This window comes from Gadus macrocephalus, chromosome 20 (assembly GCF_031168955.1).
Source record: "Gadus macrocephalus chromosome 20, ASM3116895v1".
Lineage (NCBI taxonomy): Eukaryota > Metazoa > Chordata > Actinopteri > Gadiformes > Gadidae > Gadus > Gadus macrocephalus.
In genome coordinates this window covers 13,950,646-13,970,094 of record NC_082401.1, presented here as the reverse complement: position 1 = coordinate 13,970,094, position 19,449 = coordinate 13,950,646, and the positions used below count along the sequence as shown (strand labels likewise).

Sequence of the window (19,449 nt, the reverse complement as noted above, 5' to 3'; positions counted from 1 at the left end):
AATGTGGAAAATCATGGCTGCCTTGCATCACGACAATATGGCATCTTTAGCCCAACACCGCCTGGAAAAATTCACAAATGCACATTATTCTGAAACCTCCCACTTCATTTTAGATTTCCATGGGGTGTTGTCAAAGGACATAGACCAAATTAACCTGGCTATGGGTCTTAGCCAACCAGCAAAATCCTTGAATTCAAAGTGATCTCCATATTATCCCACCTGTATATTTATTGTTCACATGTTACTCATATATGGCCCACTGAGGAAATGACTGCACTTATTGACTATTATCATTACACTAGGCTATTCACAAGGGTTTATATATTAAATTATATTTATGACTATTAGTCATGTTTTTTAGTCCTAATTTGTGTTGTAATATGCAGTGTTGAGTTCAGGGATGAAGGCTGAGGCCCACATGTTTTTGATGTTTATTTTTTTTTAAACGGGCAGGATTTTTCCATTTTCTGCAGTAAATGTCAAGAATAAACTTTGATTAAAAGTTGCCATCTTCATTTGAATACCATTCTGTCTGTGTGGTTCCTCCTCCTTCTCTTACAATTCACACCAACATGGATTCCGACCGGTCTACAATAGCTAGTGTTACTTCCCTAGTAAACCTTTTCACTAGCTAGCTGAATAAAATCAATATCTAATTGATAATGCTTTTTTAATGAGAACTGCTACTTCTTTGAACTGCGTAGTTAGTTTATAAACTTAACTAAAACATGAAATCTATTGTGATATGTTCTACAATACATTCTATCCAATAATAATCTTGTATTTTATTTTCTTTAAACTTTTTTCTCTCAACTAATGCCCAACTATGATCCACAATTTATTTTGTCAAGTCTTATCTTTAAAGGGCCCATAGAGTAATAATGGATCATACTACTGCTCCCCAGTTAGGTTTGGCTTGTGACCAAAGGTTGTTTGGGGAAAGGGAAAATGGAGTTGGCGAGCAATGGTTGAGTGAGTGAGAGTTGGCCATTGGCAAACACTCGAGCGCTCTGCCTGTGAACAGGTTCCTCCGGTAGACTAATGTGAAGTACTCATTCCCGCTTCACACGTGAGTTCATAGATCAACACGAGTTGTCGCACAAATGCCAGTGGGTGTATTTTCCATAAACTGGGTGTGTGGCTTACTGAGTATGCCGTTGTGTAAGATTAGGTGATCTATTTTACGGACTGCATTCTTTAAAGAGGCTTAATCCTTTGGAGTTTCAATTCAATGCTATGAGTTTGCTTTACTTTTATTCGCTCCTTGGTGACGTCACATCCCCAGAAAGCAGGCATGTGTGTTCCACCAGTCCATCTGGTGATAAGGATGACGGTTAAAGCGGCGGTCACACGAGAGCAGAAATACCAAAAGAAAGTATCGTTACTGAGGCTTCGTTATCGTATTTTTAGAAAATAGTTCGTATACCAGTCATAACAAAAATAACATTGAACTTTAGCCAAGTGTTATTGAGGTAAAAAAAAGTCCCAAAATGTAAAACAAAAGCATAGATTTTCCTTAAACCAAAGGCTAAACTAGTATTACAGCAGGAGTTGTAGCCTTTTCACCAGGCATCTGGAAACGTTCATCGTCACAAGCTTGAATGCCTTGAAAGAGACGAAACGTGGAAAGTAATGCTTAAACATATGATTTCATATAGTGAATTCCAATGTGTGTCGAAACTAGAGTAGATTACAAAAGCTAAGACATTAGTGTTACACAATGATCGATTCAGTACAACATGTTTTTTTTTGGCATCATTAATTGTAAATTTTACAGAGCAAATTGGTTGCACGAATACGATAATCATACAACTGTCAATACTGGACCACAGCGCAATGTCTCGTTAAAATAAAAACATAACACCGATAAGTTGTGGTGTAGGAAAAGTGTTTATTGAAAGGCCAAAGGATTTAAAAAAATCGGGTCAGCAAATCGAAGCTTTAACAAAGTAACAGTGATTGAAACGAGTTTCTTAAAATACTAAAATATATATACAATACAATACATATTTGAACGGCAAGGAAAGTTTATATTTACAAACAATATAGGAAAAGAATCTCAATATTAGAAAGCGGTACAAAAGAAGTAAAATATCAAAAATATTACAAGATTTGGGAGGAGAAAGCAATAACTATATAATAGCACTGCTGATCTACATATTCTTAAAGCCGAGTAACTACAAAGTTATTGCATAGTATAATCACTACGATGATAATGCAGTACCATATTAATCAGCGGACGCCGGTTTGTGGTTTTTGCTCTTGGCGTGTGTCTTTTTAGTGCGTGGCACCAGGAACACGCTGCCGTCGGTGGTCTGTTGCAGCGAGTAATCGGACGGGGAGTAGGGCTTCCCCTCCTCGTCCCTCAGCATGCTGAACACCTGCAGGTACAGCGTGCTCAGCTGGTGCTTCATCTTGCGCAGGCTGCTCCCGTTCTGGCTCCTCTCCATCTGCAGCAGCTCCTTCTCCTCCGTCAGGGAGTCCAGCTCATACTCCAGCCCCACGATGTTCTCCATCTTGCGCTTGCGGCAGTTCTGCGCCGCCACCTTGTTCTTGCCCCGGCGCCGGATGTCTCGCACCAACGCGAGCTGGGGCTCGTTGAGCTGGTGCTTGGACATGAGCTCGTTGAAGTCGTCCACGGGCAGGTTGATGATCATGTCCACGGTGAAGGGGATGCGGAGCGCCCGGGCCCGCTGCTCGTCCCGGGAGAGACGCACCTCGGAGCGCCTCTTCTGCTTGTCTTTGGTGAACGGCCCCTCGCTCTGTCCGCCCTCTTCCATGGGCTTGGCGTTGTGCAGCTTGGGCTTCTTGTCCTGCTGGGGCTCTGGCTGCCCCGCCTGGGACAACATGAGCGCACTCTGCTGGAAGTCGTCGGGTTGGAAATTCAAGGAAAACATCTCGGAGTAGTCGGACTCGGCGCTCCCGGGGTTGTAGTCCAAGTCGTCCATGTCGCTGTCGCTGAAACCGAAGGAGCCGTCGCCGTAGACGGACTTCTCCGGGGAGCTGGCGTGGGGGCTGGGGTTCAGAGAGATGCCCGAGTCGGAGTCGGGGACCTCGGCCATGGGCTCCTGCTTGCACCTCTCCAGCGCCTCTCCCAGGGGCGAGTGGCTGTGGGCGTCCACGGCGTTTAAAGGAGGCTTCTTTGGTAGCTCTGGCAGAATGCTGCTTTCTTTGTGCTCCATCACGTTGGCCTCCACGGCCTCCGGCGGGCAGAGGACGGGGTCGGGGTAGAAGGCATCGCCACAGAACCCTTTGGGGCCCAGGTTGGCGTCCCCCATCATTGGTTCTGGTGCGACCATATCGTGAAAGACTTCCTCGAAGGCGTTGATGAAGGTGGGGGGGCAGGCCTCCACCGGGTTGGGCCCCACGTTGGGGGCGTTTGACAGGGGGTAATATGTATAGGTTCCCTCTTGTACGTCGGGGATGCGCGTGGGAAGGTATGCCGTTGTCTCCAGGGGGTCCTCCATTTGCAAGTTCAGGCAATGCTGGAAAACACAAACATCTGAATAAGTACAACCCTCAAGCTCTCGACCCGACACAACAATAACAGTACAAATGTAATAACACTTCTTTATTTCCAATATGTTATTGTAATACTACTATTAATACTCATAATAGTAGTTTTACCACTAAAATAATTGAATGTTAGGTCGAAGTGTCGCTGAGAGGAACATGACCATGTTCCTTGACTATGCAAAAAGTAAGACAGTGTCTGCGGCATTTCCTGCCTCAAATGCGCAGAGCTATAAGTCATACTAACTGCTTACACCAAGGAGTATGTGTGTTACACAAGATGGCTGAATAGATGGGTCCCAAACATAAGAAACTCCAGGCCAAAGTGGAACTGATTCATGTGTTGAAACATCTCCAACCATCCCCCTCTTTGTCTGTAAATGGGAATGGGAAGTGGTGCAGAGACAACATCCCTAAACAAGCATGTGACCCACAGCATGTCTCAAAGGAAACGCAACTCAGATCTCCTCCACACCAGTACCCTCTGAATAAAGCAATCTATTGAAAGCCTTTTAAGAGTCTTCATGGCCGGACAAACACAGGTGCTGCCCCTATCCCTGCTTACAGGTCTGCTTCTTTCATGTACCAGGGCACGGTTCGTAGCCCTCACTAGTTTGGCCTGCTGACGGCTCTGTAAAGGGTCCGTTGCTGGCAAACAGCTCTGGGCAAGCCAAAGTGTATTTAGTTTAACGTGTATAATCATATGTATTGTTGTTATTACATAATTTCCAAAAACTGGTACTGGCCCCTAGCACTCGTACGAAACTAGCACTGTGTCTTTAATATTCAACCAAATCATCGTGTCCAGGAAACGTTGTGCAAGCTAGTGTTTTCATAATTGATTTACTCCATGTGAATAACCCCCTGCTGCTCTGGGCGCTCCTGTGGTGAAAACAATTCATCAAGGTGGAACGAGTTGCACCTGGCTCTGTGCGGCACTGTCCCCTTCCAGTGTAAACGTCGCCATGACGCGTACGAGACGGACAGAAGCCTTCCTGTGAGTCACCCTTGTTGTTTTGTATTCGGTTGGTTAATTAATCTATTAGGCTACCAACCAATGGCTGACTGGTATTTATTTGCATTCGCTAAATAAATGAATACCAGCCATTCATCATTCACGTTCACAAACTGTTTGTGGTAAAACGAATCAAATTCAAGACGTCTTCAAATTTGCATCCCTACATCTAATGGCGTGGCAATGTAGCAGTGCAGAAATCCAGGAATAGTACCTGCAACTCTGGGAGGGACCACAGCTCCATCCAGGCCTGGTCCATCTCTGGCCCCCTCCTGTCTGCGATGACGGGGGCGGGGGACAGCGAGGCCAGGGGGGGAGCGGGCTGCTTGGAGGGCATGAGGCTGTGGGTGTCGCTGCTGGGGACCGGGGGCACGGTGCTGTCCAGGCAGGCAGAGGTGTCCTATAAATCACACGTCGCACACGGGCGTAAATCTCGATTAGGATGCAGCAGGCCTTTTCGGAGGAGGGTTGGTGTGACACGACTACATGTGTTAATACTCTGAAACGAGGCATGGGCCTTACCTCCGCCAGGGGGAACGTCTCTGCCAACAGCTGCATACATTCGTCAAATGACATGGAGTCATCGCCTTCTGGGAAGTTCACATTCTGCCGGGGAGATATGGGTTCAGCGCTTTGAATAAAACACGACGGCACAGACTCTGCATTATGTTTTTGTGGCGCGGATCACGTCAGATAAAAGAAATCCCAATGTCCCTTTGAAAGGCCGAGAGCCTAAGTCAACTGTAACGCAGCCAAGCTCACAGAATGCAAAGCCACAGAGCCACCTGTGCTCTCCCCCTGTGTTGTCTTACCGTGCCCAGGATAAGGTGGTAACCTAGCTACTACCACACGCTAGCATCCAATAGAGCGACAGAGCAGGCAGGGGGGGGGGGGGAGGAGAGACAGAGCCGAGGAGCCGCCCTTGAATCCCCTAAAATAGACTGTGTCCGCGTCTCCGTGTGCGTACCTGTATCACAGCCAGGGGATTGGCGGTCGCCGGCGGCGGCGGTGTCAGGGCGCCGCTGGCCAGTGGCTTGGGGATGTACTCTCCCGTCTCCTCGTCGAGCTGCAGCTGGTCCAAGAGAGCCTTCTGCTCGTCCCTGAGACGCTGCTGCTTCTTCTCCTCCTCCTGCTCGCTCCGCCGCTGCAGGGCGTGCACCTTCTGCCGGTGGTTCTGGTCGAACACCTCCCGCCGGGCGCCCAGGTCCACGTCCTGCCTCCAGAGGATGTCGATCAGCTCCATGTCCTGGGAAGAGAGAGGCCGCCATTGGGGCGTTTTTGTTTTTAAGGAAGGAGAGGCGAGGCGCGTCACGAGTCGTCCACCATCTCCCCCCCACACCACCCCCTCCACCGTGTGTTTATCTGCAGCAGCGAGAGCGGCATGGCGAGCCCCGATCGGGGAGAGATTGTCCCTGGCTCCCTGCTAGCGCTGTTGCTGTGTGGAGCGTAGCTGCGCCACCCGCCACACCCAGTCCCTCGGTATCGGTGCGTTGTAGGAAACGTAGGCTGTAATGTCATGGGGATCGGGCCTTATGAATAATAGATACGCTTCTCCGTTCTACCCCCCCCCCCCCCCTCCCCCCGCGCGAGGTGTTTCCATAACATACCAGCGACCAACGATGTTGGTGTTTGTACCATTTGGCGAGAGAGGGAGAGGACTCTGGAGTTGTTTATCCTCAGCTGTGTGAGGGCACTGATTATTTGGAATAATAATCTCCTCTGTGTTTTTATAAATTGTGTCTGTTGACAGTGTAAGCCGCATATGTTCTCAATTTCAGTCCAGCAAGTTAACACGAAGAGTAAGAAGGTTTACAATATTATTCTATGAATAGATTATATCTATTACATAAAACCGAATGGAGGCTATGTACGGTAGAACTCAAAATAAATAACTGTCCATTTTAAGCATTATCTCTTATATGTTTTGTTTAACGTCAGAATATCAGTGTTTGTATGACTGTAACTTTATATATACCAACATCATTCCATGGATGTCACAACTAGTGAGTTAGGACTATACTAAAAGCGTAATAAATTAATGTAATCCACTAAAATGTGTACAGCACCTTGAGCAACAGATGTAGAAGAGTTTCAGACTGTGTATGCAAGTAAGAATAATGTTGATATTTTAACCCCTAGACCACACAGAGAGCATATTTGTCAGTAATATCCAAATACACATTTGCTTGAACATCAGACTGTATTCACAGAAGGAAGTCTTTCACAAGGTCTTTGGATGACGAAACCAAGATATTGGGTCACAGGAAAAGCTCAATGCATGTGACTTTGAGAATACCGCTACAACTATACCGTTTGGTTATGTAAAACAACCATATCAAAATAACGTACTTATTCAATATAGAATCTGGTATTTATTTTTGGGCTGCTTAGTAACCTTGGCTTGTGAAGACCAAATTATTACTATAACCTTTTTCTGATGGGAGTCACTGAGGTGAGATTCAAGGCCTAGACACGGTTTCCTTCTACAGCAGTCTGAGCAGGACGGCAAATAAGAACCCCTCACTATCTACTAAGCTCTTACCTCAGCGTTGCATCACATTCTGTATGAGGACATGACAGTATGAGGATTAAGTGTCACCAAAGCTTCCGCAAATCATACAAAAAACTAAAATAACGAGTGAGAGGGAGTAGGGAGTGCAAGCTGACAACATTTCAGATGGAATGAGGAAGTATCTAATAGTGTCTGGGGATCGGCAACATAAACACCTATTGTGCACTGGTCAGCCATGTTTTCTAGACTGAATCACCACATTGTGCCCCTGGTCACATGTAACATCATACATCACCCCAGGGACTCAATGCGTCCATTTCCTATTTAAGGAATTACAGTGGAAACTCAAAGGATTAATGCACCAGGTTATTAAACAGGCATTGTGTTTTGAACTTAGAACCATGTGAATTACATTTTAAACTTTGTATAATTAAGTCGTAGTCTTATGTGTAATAAAACAACAGCATGAATAACATGGAAATTGGAAACTTGGGAAGTTATTATTATGGTAGTGTATCCGGTAAATTAACTGCTGGCAGGCGAACAAGGAAATTGGCGAGAATACAGAAAGTCGGGAATCCAGTGAAACCTTGGACGAGCCTCCACATAGATCTTCGACCACAACGCATTAATACATGAATAAATAACAATAACATTTTGAGTTTGAGCTAAATGTCTTCTCGGTTGGTTTGGGTTGTTTGGATAACATGGGGGCCCTCCACATGAGTTCACCTGAGACCAGCTTCAGTGGTCATGCACCCTTGAGCGAGGAGGCTGATGAAATACAAGTCCACGTTCAGACCCCCCCCCCCCCCCCCGACCGCCCACACACCATTCCAACAACATACAGGCTACCAACTACATATAGCCAAGCTACCTGCCTCCGAGATTAATGCTCAGAGTCCAACATAAACTTTAACCCAGAATATCAACACAGGGAATACAGCATTCCGACGTCCCTGGCGCTATGGGCCTATCATAAAACAAGTAGTATCACACACACACACACACACACACACACACACACACACACACACACACACACACACACACACACACACACACACACACACACACACACACACACACACACACACACATATCTGATCACATGCGAATGGGCTGTTGAGGGGAGGGGTTGGCTGACAAATATTACTGAAAAGCTGAAAAGCTGTAGAGAAAGACCATCCCGGTTACCATGTTACTGTCAGGCCCATATTGATCCGCTGTCACTTTGTTTTCTTATATAACTTTTGTGTTGTAGCAGTCCACAGTATGGAAACGATAGAAACGTCTAGAAGCCCCAAGCCATACCCCTTATTGCTTCGCAGTGTGGGCTAATCCAAGACTGCAATGTGTCCTAATGAATCACGAGGCAGAATACCTTAAAATAATTATATGAAATTGTAAATCCACTCCAGCTCAACTACTTCCGTTCATTAGTAACGCAGTAGGTCTCCTGACGCCGCCCGGGGAACTGCGCACAGGTTGGGCCTGTCCCGCACCACGAATGTCAAATGGAAATATCCCGGGAAGATCCGACCCATCTGGCTCCCCCTCGCTGGTCAGATAACGGGATCTCCCCATGGGATAACGAGTAGAAGACCCCCACCACCTCTGTCTGACCGGCGGCTCTGTATGACAATCATATGACAATCCGCTGCTACGTATTTACCTGTTGACTGGGAAGTATGTCAGGCACCTCAATGTCCATCATCGTGGAGCTCAATGGAAGGGCCGTCTTGTAATGAAATGAAAATGGATTTAATTCCTTAATTTCGGGTCAGAATGGAGACAGACGGAGTCCAGCGCCGTGACACTGAGGAGGAAATATTGCTTCTAATGTAACGAAAATGAACGAAAACCCCTGAGCAGGCTCTAACCCCGCCCACAGGTCGTGGCAGCCAATCACGGGGCTCAAACTAGCAGCGGTGGGATCGTCCCCTCCCCGTCGTCCAATGAGACGTTGAGGGGCGGGGCCTGCACCCACAGTCCACTAGGGCGGTGTCTTTAAGCGCCTCTATTATCAGATCTCTCCTCCAGCGCCCTCCCTCCCTCTTCCTCTGTGTGTGTATATACAATGCTGCCTGCATGTTTACACGGTAGAGCTTGTGCAAAGTTATGTATTTCAACATCTAAGGTATGCCAATAAGACCTATTGAAAAAAATGATTCATCACTGAAAAGTAATAAAGTAAAGTAATAAATAAATATCGAGTGATGAAATGCATAAACATCGGCTTAAGTAGTGAGTCCTGGATAAAGCAACCCTAGTTATGTGAAGTTGAAAACAGGCTTACATAGCAACATTTGGTGCGGTGGTTTAGCGACCCCTTCTGGCTACAACGGCCGGGAGCTGGAGGCCTTTGGGCCCCGACGCTCCAGGGTAACGTGTCGCCCTGCGGGTTAACGGTTAACCCGGCGCCTGGTCGCCAAGGCAGTGCACACACTCGAGGGTTTCAGGGGGCTTGACAACATTATACAATTAAACTTTGTGTCTATTCGTTGGCATTTTAATGGGGAATAATTAGCCTCAATCGAGATATGGTGTACTTGTGCCAACTGATTGTACACATGCACCGCGTAGCTATGATGTAACTGCTCAATTTGATTTTTGAGATTATACAAAATGAACCCTAAATTCTATCGCTATCGTGTATATTTTACGTGTAAATAGGGGTATGCAATGTAAGAAGTGTGAATGCAATATTATAAAAAGATTTATTTTAAATCATCAAGGTATGATAGACTTGGAGATCTTTTTCTGTCACCTCACCGTCAAGAACATCACACATTTCGTGCAGCCGGTGCAAAGTGCCACTCTGCAAACCCACGAAAAGGCGATAGTAGAAAAAGGCCTATTTTTTATTTTGCGCGTGCACGGAAGCGCGCTCACGTTTGGCAGCTCCACGTCGACATTCTTCCAGCTGCAGAGAGTGAACCGCACGGGACTGGAGGAAGAAAGGTAGAAGCAGCACAAGGTACCTCACGAATGGTGTTCCGAGTCCGCGTATGGACATCTTACCCAGTGTCCTGGCGCCTTCGCCTTGTGTTCCTGGCATGACACGTAGCCTAATGTTTCCAGGTCTCTCTCTGCCTCTTTTGCCTTTTGTAATCTACTGTAAGCCCTCGTGCTGTGGAGTGCAGCTGGTCTCTCTGCGTCTACCTCTACCAGGTACGGTATACGACTTTTTAAACGGACTTCTAAACATTTACTTTTAGGTGGAGCACTTGTTTTGACGCACTAGAAACACACTTTTGTTTTTTGTTTTGAAATTTCCTCTTTGTACGCTGAAGACTACTCCATTATCACCGCGTTTAAAGAGGCAAGTGTCCGCAATAACTTTAAACAGTATGGCATAACTTTTTTTTATTGCGTGTATTGTGTAGGCCTACCACATTTGACATATTTGGAGCCATCATTTGCTACATTGTATCTCTTAATTAGTTTCTTTTTGGGGGCGATTACTTCTGGCCATCTTTCAAAAGGTTATTTAATCAACAGGTAGGCTATGGCAATGGTAGGCTGTAGGCCTGCAAAAGAACACCGATTTAGACCAGAAGCAGTTCTAACAATTCTATTTGGGGTTTCAATAGTGAGGATTTATTCAGGTCAGCTGTCAGACAGCGGCCTAAATGTTTACTCTGCAACCTTGATTATTCGTCAAGGTTGAAGAGGTGAGTATAAAAACGTTGGTCAACCAACGTGAAGGCCCATACCTTTCCCTTTTCTCATCTGTTTTACAATTCGATGCAAGGAGATAAGTTGCCCGTCCGAGCATAATTATCCGAGGTCTACAAAGGCCTAGTGCTCTGTCTTTTGTTATACCAGTCTCACCATGTACAGTTTGAATTACAACAGCTTTGACTTTTGAGGAGGAGGAGGGCGGTGGAAAATACACTCCTAATGTTGAAAGCCTTCTACAAAATGAATACAAACAAGATGAAACAAAATACGGCCTTTCAAGTGTTTTAAGTGTTGTGTTTCTGCACCACCACTACAGGGTCATGGAGTCCTCAGCCCGCTGGCTGATGCTCTGGAACCGTCTGCTACCCAGCGCCTGTGAGGTGGCACTGTGGCTCCCCAAATAAAGTTCTGTGATACACTCAGACTGTAATTGACGGTAGTCAGTGCATTACAGAACTTTGTTTTGGGAGTAAAGTACTAACCGGGAACCGACCAACCGACCGGCTGGAGTTTGTATGATTGTCTCCCCCAGATGGGACACCGTTGATTTAACATGCCTTTGTGTTTTTTTAAATTGTTTTAAATAAACGTTTGTTCTTGATGCATTGCTGTTGTTTGAAGTCTTTTATTAAACGGGTCCATTAATAATGTACTGGTCATTTTGTGTGGCTTGTGATGGCTATAAGTCGGTGGTATCATTATGAATGAGTGCCATATGGAAACGGTCACACTTGTCGTGTGTGTCTCGTGGAGGAAAGGCAAACTTAAAAGTAAAATGGCTTCAGGCGAAAGGTTGCCAGGTATTCTACAAAGTGGAGTAGGTTTTCCCCAAAAGCATAGGCTGTGAATTTTTTTTTTTTAACTACCCAGGCAGGCAGAGTAGGTTTTTCTTTTCTTGGTTCATTTGACTTGCTACTTTCACAAAAATTTATGAGTAGTCAAGGCTGTACTATATGCCAAGGCTTGGGTATCAAATCGAAAAAATTGAAAAGTTACAACTTAATGTATAGCTGGTACCTTTAGCAGAGTGCCAAGTGTCACTTCACATCGCAATGCATGATGGGTGGCGCTGACCTCACATCCTACCAACATCCAATTCCAGGCGTTACGTCGTGAGATGAGAACGCCTGGAATGCGATGCTCCAAATTAGCGTTATTGGCGAGAGTGGGAGGGACTTTCAGTTACTAAGGTGGGGGCGATAGCAAGGGAGGGACTTCCGACCTACTTCGGTATCTCATTTCATTTTTATGGAATCGCTTTATCAACGTGTTTTCTCCTTGCGTTTTTGTTCTTGACACGTTCTATTTATCCTCACTCTTGGGACTTTTACTGGCGTCCACAGGGCACAAGAAGCAAAATACCGGAAGTTGTATTGTGGTAGACCGGTATAACGTTACAATCCGGGTCCCTCACTCAGACAACATCCCACTGTATGTGCGCCGACCTGAGCCAGCCGCCGCCGCTCCCTCCTTTCACAAATACGGAAGCAGCATGGCGTCGGACGGCAGCAGCAACAGCAGCAGCATCCCTGACAGGCAACAAATCGCCCGGCAACGACTGAGGATAATCGCCGGTCATCTCCAGAAACCCCTGGACCCCTCCGATGGGGACATCAGCGCCCGGGAGTGCAGCGCTCCAGACAAGCAGCCTGGCGACACGACCACCAAATCGGTTCCGAGGCGGAGGTGAGCTGCGACCCACCGGTCTCACTCTCACCGCTGGATGGGCGGAGGGTCCTTCCTTCCGTGGGGGTTCTCGAGGGGGACTTGTGCTCCAGGATCCACGATACAATCGCACAAACCCCACAGAGATGCGTTGTGTGTGTGCTTTGTTGTGGTGTTGGTTGCCTGGCAGTATTGAGGCTGGCAGCTGTCTGAGCCCCCGGAGCCTGCAGCCAGGGGAATAATGGCTCGCTGTATTGGTGGGTGCGGTTGGATTCCTTAGGTTTGGTGGTATCGCGGTAGGAGGTTCAGGTGATAACATTCATCAGGTGAATCGTAGTTCATTTGAGAGCTGTGCGGATTATTGTGAAGGCGTGAATAGTAACGCGCTGTTTGACGTGAGAGTGCCTGGCTTTGGTTTGGGTTTTCGCCTTCGGATTGGTTTGTTATTAAGCGGATGATGTATATACTATATATTCTCTACACATACGTTGATGCAGGACTAATGCAGTTATAATGTGTTATTATGGGATGCTTTGCAGTTTCACCCTCTTTGGTTGTCAAACGTGTTTGCGTGTTGGGACTCATTGCGTCTCTTTGCGTCGCAGTTTCGCAGTATCGGGTCGTTTGTGAAGTAAATGTTGTCTATGGATCGTGTTGGTGTGTTTCGCGGATGTTTTGACGTATTACGTATTAACCATAACTTAATTCGTGCAATTCGCAACCGTTGCCACAGATGTCAAACTTTTGCGACTCCTGTTGTGATCTGATTGGCTGAGACGAGCAGTGGTCTGACTTTCCACCCATGAAGGGCTGGATCAGTTCTGACGGGGAGCAAATGTGTGCTGACATCTAGTGTCAGACTGGGAACAACAGTTTTCCAGGACATATCCAGATTTTATACAATTCCCAATAATGTAATTTAACATTTCTTCATGTAACATTACATGACATGACATGAGGATTAGTCCCTTCGGCATGTTGCGTATTGGATGACATTGGGGTCCCAGCAGAAGGCACACAAACTTTCTGCCTCAGCGTTTGTTTACATATTTTAATTCGGCTGAAACAATGGGCTCACCCGGCGGTGACTGATAAATTACGTGAAAACATTAACAAGGAAGTTTTGGTTTTGTTATCCTAAATATGAAGAAACTATAGGAATTGGACTATAAGAATTTGACAGTTAGTCTACGTCTGCGGACAGGACAACAAGTGGCCATTGTGTGTCTGTCAGTAGGAACAGCAGAGTTGTGTTCGTGTTCAGCCGTTCTCTCTGTTTGCAATAGAGATTAGTTGTGTTGAGGCTCGTCCATTCTGTCTGTTTGTAATAGAGCTGTAATGTGTGTAGTTTGGTTTCATTGGTTGTCGTTCATTTATTGTCTTGCCAAATAGAAATACTTCAAAAGATTATCCAGCCATGTTATAATCACCTTAGAAACCACAACCGTTGCACAAGCTTCTATCATACATCTTTAAACCTGTTTCTAGTCGTACTGGTCCAGTCTAGATTTCAGAATGATAAGCTTTTGGTATTTTTAAACAATTGCAATGATTTGCTGGGCTATGCATAAGTTAGTCACAAGTATTTTTGTTATTAGTGTGGATTCGTATGTCCTTGAGGCTGTACAATACAAGCCAGTTCGTAGTGCTTTGAGAAGTGTGTTACCTACTGTTCCATAGCATCCTCTTGGTAACCTTTCACCTACGATGGGGAAGTGATTCACGCCTTCCTTGCACCAACGGTTTTGTACGTGTATGTGTATGTAATTGCCGCTCTATCGTAGGCCTACATAGCTTGAGGATATGTGTTGCTGCCCGGTGATGGGCTTAGTTCAGTCGTTTTCTTTAAAGACTAAATTTTCTTTATTAATCCCGAGCAGGAAGTCTGGGAATACCTAAATGCTTAAATTGATATGATAGATAAGGGGAAACTAGACTTTCCTTTATAGGTGGGCTTTGTTGATCGATTCTCAGTCAGTAGCAAACTAAACTAAGCACATTTGAGGAGGCAGTTAAAGAATACGTAATGTCCATACATGCTCCTTAATTTGAGTATGTTAATGAAGTGCAACTGTTACATTTAGAAGGGTGAGCTTCTATCATACACCTTTAAACAGGTTTCTTCCTCCCTGTTTGTTTAAATTGTTTAGTCGTACTGGTCCAGTATAGATTTCGGTGTGATAAGCTTTTGGTATTTCTAAAGAAGTTGCAATGAATTGCTGTGACACGCATGCATACATACATATGTATGTATGTAACACAGATCTATACTGTCCGATAGCATCCTCCATTACCTCTCGCTCACGATGGGGAAGTGAGTAATGCTTCCCCTTCCAGTAACTGTTTTGCAACAGTAACCACTATTTTGTAATCCAAATGTCCCACTATCGTGCGATAGTTACATGAATACATGTTGCAGGGGATACTACTCTATTTGAGTGCTAACATAATTTCCTCTCGGATCCCAGTGTTACTGAGTGGTACTAACCTTGAACAAGGTTAAAATTAAAAAAATATCCTTGGGCAACTTTTAATGTGTTAATGTGACTTCTTAAAATCATTGTCCTTTCTCGTTTTAATCATTGTGACTTTATCACTTTAACGCGTGCCAATCTGTTCTCTTAAATTCATCTCTCCAGGCAGGAGGTGATGAAGTGGAATGGCTGGGGCTACAGTGACTCCAGGTTCCACTTCAACAAGAAAGGCCAAGCAGAGTTCACCGGCAAAAGGTACACAGAGATATCTCGGTCGATTCCTGAAGGGCTTAAATGTTAGACTGCATCCTGGGAGTTTTTGGTGGCGATTCTCAGCCATATCGAGAGGAGATTTGTATTGCTGTCAAATCCTTAATCAACGCAGGATGTAGAAGGGGCTGCCGTTTTTTGTTTACACAGACCACCTTTACATTTTCATCCCTCCTCTAGCACTCTATACTTTCACCCCTCCACAATATGAAGCTACTGCCATCTAGTGGTTGACATTTGAATTGCTCGTCCATCCATAAAAGTCTGGGCTTCGAATTTCCTGTAACTTAAGAACTGTGTTATGCTTATTCATAGCTACTCTTCTTTCGAAGGCTATGATTAGCGCAGGATACTACCTGAAAGAAGCCTATTGTCTCGGTGATTCTTTAGTGGTCGAATGTAGTTAAATTCTTCGACGAAAACAAAGTATGGCTCCTCTCTCTGCGTCCCCTGCTCTATTCCCCCGTCCTGGTTTCCCAAAACAAAGGCAGAGACTTTGCTGTGCCCTCGCTCTGTAATCACACCGTGTGACCTTAGAGCAGACGGCCTTGGATGCCAGACAAGTAAACAAGAGGTACGAAGTGCGTATTTGGTGCGTCAAGCTGCCATTTCAGCTGAAAAGACGGGCCTCAAACACCGCTGGGTTTGTTGGCCGTTTTCTCGACGGAAAGTCTGGGTGGGCCGCATGCAATAACAGTGGCCCGGATTGAATGAAAGAATAAAAACTCCACTCCTCCTCCTCCTCCTCCTCCTCCTCCTCCTCCTCCTCCTCCTCCTCCATCTCCCGATGCGATAGAGGCTTTTTTCATTAAAGAATGTGTTCCTCCGTCCTGGACACAAAGGCCGGCCACTGTCCCCCGATGGCCAGCCCAGCCTGTGCCAGCAGCTCAATTATACAGGGCTTGGCTGGAGCCATCGCACGGACGGCGCTGTCGACCACAGCCTGGCCTGCTCTGATAACGCCCTCGGGCTGCGGCTCCCACACTCTTCTCGTTCTTATTACCCAGCCTCGGCTCCAGCTTGCTGGTAGAGCGAGCCCGCTTCAGAAGGAGGCATTGGGAGGATTCATGAGAGGCTTTCCTCAGGCTGGGAGCCGGGCCCGACCGAAGGCTCGGCTGCTGGGTTTTTAATTCCTGTTAACGGCGTGTTATTAACCTTGCGTTGCCTCCGTTCCAGGTATAAGCTAAGCGGGATGATTATGCCAAGTTTGAAAGAGTGGTTCGAAGGAACGTTTGGAGCCAACGTCCAGCATAAAAGCTTTGCATCAGTGAGTGCTTGTTCCTTTCCCACATGCTTCTTGCTGTCGTTCTTCTGAATGACGTGTTCATTGCACACATCTCCCCACCCCTCACACCACTGCCTTTCCTGTATTCATTTACATTCACATTTACATTTAGGTAATGTAGCAGACGCTTTTATCCAAAGCGACTTACAATGTGTACATTTATCAGAAAAAAGAGAAACAAAAAAACATCGCTGTTGGTACAGTAAGGATGTTAATAGAACCAAGTGCCAAGCACTAGAAATTGTTATGTTAACCCATTCCCCGTATACCACAAAGATAGCTAGGATAAGATGCTACATGATGCTAAGTACTATTTTTGAGTGCCAGGACGTACAACATACAATAAATGTGTATATTAAGCTGCAGGAGGTACACCGTGAAATAAGTACGGATGGGGGTGGGGGGGTAAGGGCGAAGACTATGCCGAGTTTAGCTGAACTCTGAACAAGGGGTTAGTCTTCAGTGGGTACAGTAACCAGTATACAGTAACAAGTGAGTATTCATCTAACTGTCGCGTTCTTCCAGGCGGTCCCGAGCCCCGGGGCGGTGAAGCCCCCCGCCCTGAACCAGGCCTTCGTGGAGGGGGTCCAGTCCACGGGGGTCCCCTTCTCCTCGGACGCAGAGGACCGGGTCTTCCGGGGCCACGGTGAGACCGGCGGGGCCCGTTAAATACCCCGACGACAGTACACCGTCGTCGCTCTCACTGTTGCCTCTTTTTTTTCAGCTTCTTTGGTTCCTCAGTGGTGATCTTTGTTCTCGAACCTGTGTTCTCTCTCCAGGGCACTGCCTGCACGAGATCTTCGCCCTCCGAGAGGGCAGGGTGGGACGGGTGCCGGACATGGTGGTGTGGCCGAGTGAGTTGGGGGAGGGTGGTGCAGAAAAAATGGCATCTCTGTCTCTTTTTATGCTTAAAAAAATAAGAAAAATAAGTTTTGCTTGGTTACTTTTTTTCTCCTCCCACGCGGCACAGCCCGCCGCTCCACCCCCCGCCCCCACGCACACGCACGTCTCCCAGGCGGCGGGTGTGATTTAAAGGGTTAATCTGTGCAGAGGCGAGGGGGGTTTTAATATGCATGAGAGCAGGATTAATAAGAAGTGTCGGGGGGGGGGGGGGGCCGACACCAGATACTCCGCGCCGGGCCAGAAGAGAACAACCATGAATTATGGCCGTGAGATTGGTTCGCCCGTCGCTGTTAGGGGCTGCTGCTGCTGTTTTTTTTTTTTTCCTAATCGTAAATGAGTGGAGGTTGATGGCCGGGAGTTGATTAGCAGGATTCTCTCAGCAGAGGCTGGCGGATCCGCGGGCTGTTGTCCAAACCACTCTTTATTTTATTTTATTTTTTTTTTTTGCTTCCAGCGAAACTCAAACAAAGTCAACAAAAAACCAAGTTAAACTCTAACCGTGTGACTGTTTAACTATCTGATAAATCTCGAGGGATCTCGTGGCCGTGCTGCATTCCTTGGGTCTGCTGCTGCAGGGAAGGTTAACGGGGGGATTGAAGTTGAACCCACTGAGCGGTAGGCACCGCACCAGAGGCGTGGACTCGCCGCCCCTGCTGCTTTTAATATTTCTAATGAACGATCTACATCCCAGCAGCTCCTCCTGGCCTATAGAAGGGTACTTCAACTCGGGCACCACGCTAGATCAGGGCTTGGGACCCTCTGGCCCCAGACCGTTGGATCCGGACTACGAGGCAGTACATAAAAACACACACAAAATTAATCAGGAAAAGTAATTTCAAGAGAGCAATTAATTCCCCCCCCCCCCGGATATAACGGGCGGATTTCTGTCTTTGACACTTAGCCTTTGGTTTTATTTAATGAATAAATGTACACACGATCCCAACACAAGCGTTACCGTCATCAAGTGACTCATCTGGTGGCGAGTAGCACTGTGTTCTGGAGGGGCGAAGCCTTTGCACCAAATCAGCAAAATGTGTTTTTAGAAAAGAGGCCAATTCCTCGGCGAGCGCCCGAAGCTCCCTGGGTCGGCCGAGCGGATCCATGTGGGCGACCACAGACACTAGAGAGAGAGAGAGAGAGAGAGAGAGAGAGAGAGAGAGAGAGAGAGAGAGAAGGGACGTGGGAGCCGAGTCCCCATCGATCCAGGGCATCCCACCTCGCAGTCACAAAGACGTTGGCTTCATGCTCCCTGGCTCTGTCTCAGAGCCCAGCGATGCCCCCAGGCAGACAAGAGGCACCTTCAGCCACACCGCAGCCCCCCCCCCCCCCCCCCCTGCCCCAGCACCACCGCGCCCTTTCCTCCACGTCGCCCTGCACTGATGGCAGCGCAGGCCCTATGCATTTATTTATAGTCCGTACTGGAGCCCTGGGCCGATCTGTCCTTGGGTTTCTCTCCGCTGCAACAGGTGTACACCGTGGGATGTAATTCAGGGCTGTTTCCATTTAATCGCTGTTACACAATGAAAAATGATAGCGATGGTTATTTTCTTTAACGATGTGTCTCATTGTCACGGTGGGTCTCTTTGCACTTTGCAGACTGCCACGACGACGTGGTGAAGATCGTAGAGCTGGCGTGCAAGCACAATGTTTGTTTGATACCATATGGTGGTGAGTAGTTGTCTATTGCGTTTGCTGTTGCTTGTCTATTTAATCGTTAAGAATGTGGAATTGACACATGCTGTTAGGTTCGTGTGTGTGTGTGTCTCTTTAAATTTCACTGGCTCATAATGTCGAGTACGCAGTTAATTCCTTTACTTATAAGATCATAAATATCCCTCTGGATAAGTGAGTTTGCTACCTGCTATGCAGAACAGGGCGTGGCTCCCTACCCACGAAATGAAGCCCTCAGGGCGAATGTGGTGAAGGAATAAAAGCAACAAAGAGAGGAACAGGTTCATAAAGCAGACACAATGGAGGGAATGGCTGCCAGGGAATATCAGGCACATCAACCGCAATGCCGTGAGATGGATGGCTTCCCATTCCTCCGACACTGCCCCTCTCACCTGCCCTCTACAACGCTCCTCTGAATCCGGCCTCTACATCCCAATAATATACGGTCATATAC

General features: G+C 46.7%; 2 protein-coding genes and 1 long non-coding RNA gene across 5 annotated transcripts; 2 read left to right on the top strand and 1 right to left on the bottom strand.

Moving 5' to 3' along the window:
• Nucleotides 1-1,871: 1,871 nt before the first annotated feature.
• On the bottom strand, nt 1,872-8,891 carry nfe2l2a (nfe2 like bZIP transcription factor 2a). The gene is made up of 5 exons (XM_060040384.1): nt 8,716-8,891; nt 5,496-5,774; nt 5,051-5,134; nt 4,743-4,928; nt 1,872-3,485 (listed from the first exon to the last, which is right to left on the bottom strand). Exons 1-5 carry the CDS (start codon nt 8,755-8,757, stop codon nt 2,229-2,231), a joined length of 1,848 nt encoding a protein of 615 aa, XP_059896367.1. The 5' UTR covers nt 8,758-8,891; the 3' UTR covers nt 1,872-2,228.
• Nucleotides 8,892-9,086: 195 nt separating this feature from the next.
• Nucleotides 9,087-11,332, top strand: LOC132448844 (uncharacterized). Its single transcript, XR_009523444.1, has 2 exons — nt 9,087-10,020; nt 10,125-11,332. It is a non-coding gene; the product is annotated as an uncharacterized LOC132448844 (long non-coding RNA).
• Nucleotides 11,333-12,466: 1,134 nt separating this feature from the next.
• Nucleotides 12,467-19,441, top strand: agps (alkylglycerone phosphate synthase). Of its 3 annotated transcripts, none has more exons than XM_060040391.1 (6): nt 12,467-12,718; nt 15,032-15,121; nt 16,313-16,403; nt 16,947-17,067; nt 17,201-17,275; nt 18,921-19,440. In XM_060040391.1, exons 2-6 carry the CDS (start codon nt 15,042-15,044, stop codon nt 18,998-19,000), a joined length of 447 nt encoding a protein of 148 aa, XP_059896374.1. In that variant the 5' UTR covers nt 12,467-12,718; nt 15,032-15,041; the 3' UTR covers nt 19,001-19,440. The 3 variants fall into 3 exon arrangements, with proteins under 3 accessions (XP_059896374.1, XP_059896373.1, XP_059896375.1); XM_060040390.1 differs by lacking the exon at nt 12,467-12,718 and adding an exon at nt 12,763-13,428 and having other exon boundaries at nt 18,921-19,441; XM_060040392.1 differs by lacking the exon at nt 12,467-12,718 and adding an exon at nt 13,457-14,890.
• The last annotated feature ends 8 nt before the right edge of the window (nt 19,442-19,449 follow it).

Bases quoted from the DNA above. Each gene is read 5' to 3' on its own strand.
- nfe2l2a (XM_060040384.1), bottom strand. From the start codon at position 8,757: ATGATGGACATTGAGGTGCCTGACATACTTCCCAGTCAACAG. The intron at 5,135-5,495 runs GTACGCACACGG...TCTCCCCGGCAG, and splicing joins ATCCCCTGGCTGTGATACAG to AATGTGAACTTCCCAGAAGG. The intron at 4,929-5,050 runs GTAAGGCCCATG...TGTGATTTATAG, and splicing joins AGACGTTCCCCCTGGCGGAG to GACACCTCTGCCTGCCTGGA.
- agps (XM_060040390.1), top strand. From the start codon at position 13,382: ATGACATTGGGGTCCCAGCAGAAGGCACACAAACTTTCTGCCTCAGC. The intron at 13,429-15,031 runs GTTTGTTTACAT...TCATCTCTCCAG, and splicing joins CACAAACTTTCTGCCTCAGC to GCAGGAGGTGATGAAGTGGA. The intron at 17,068-17,200 runs GTGAGACCGGCG...TTCTCTCTCCAG, and splicing joins CCGGGTCTTCCGGGGCCACG to GGCACTGCCTGCACGAGATC.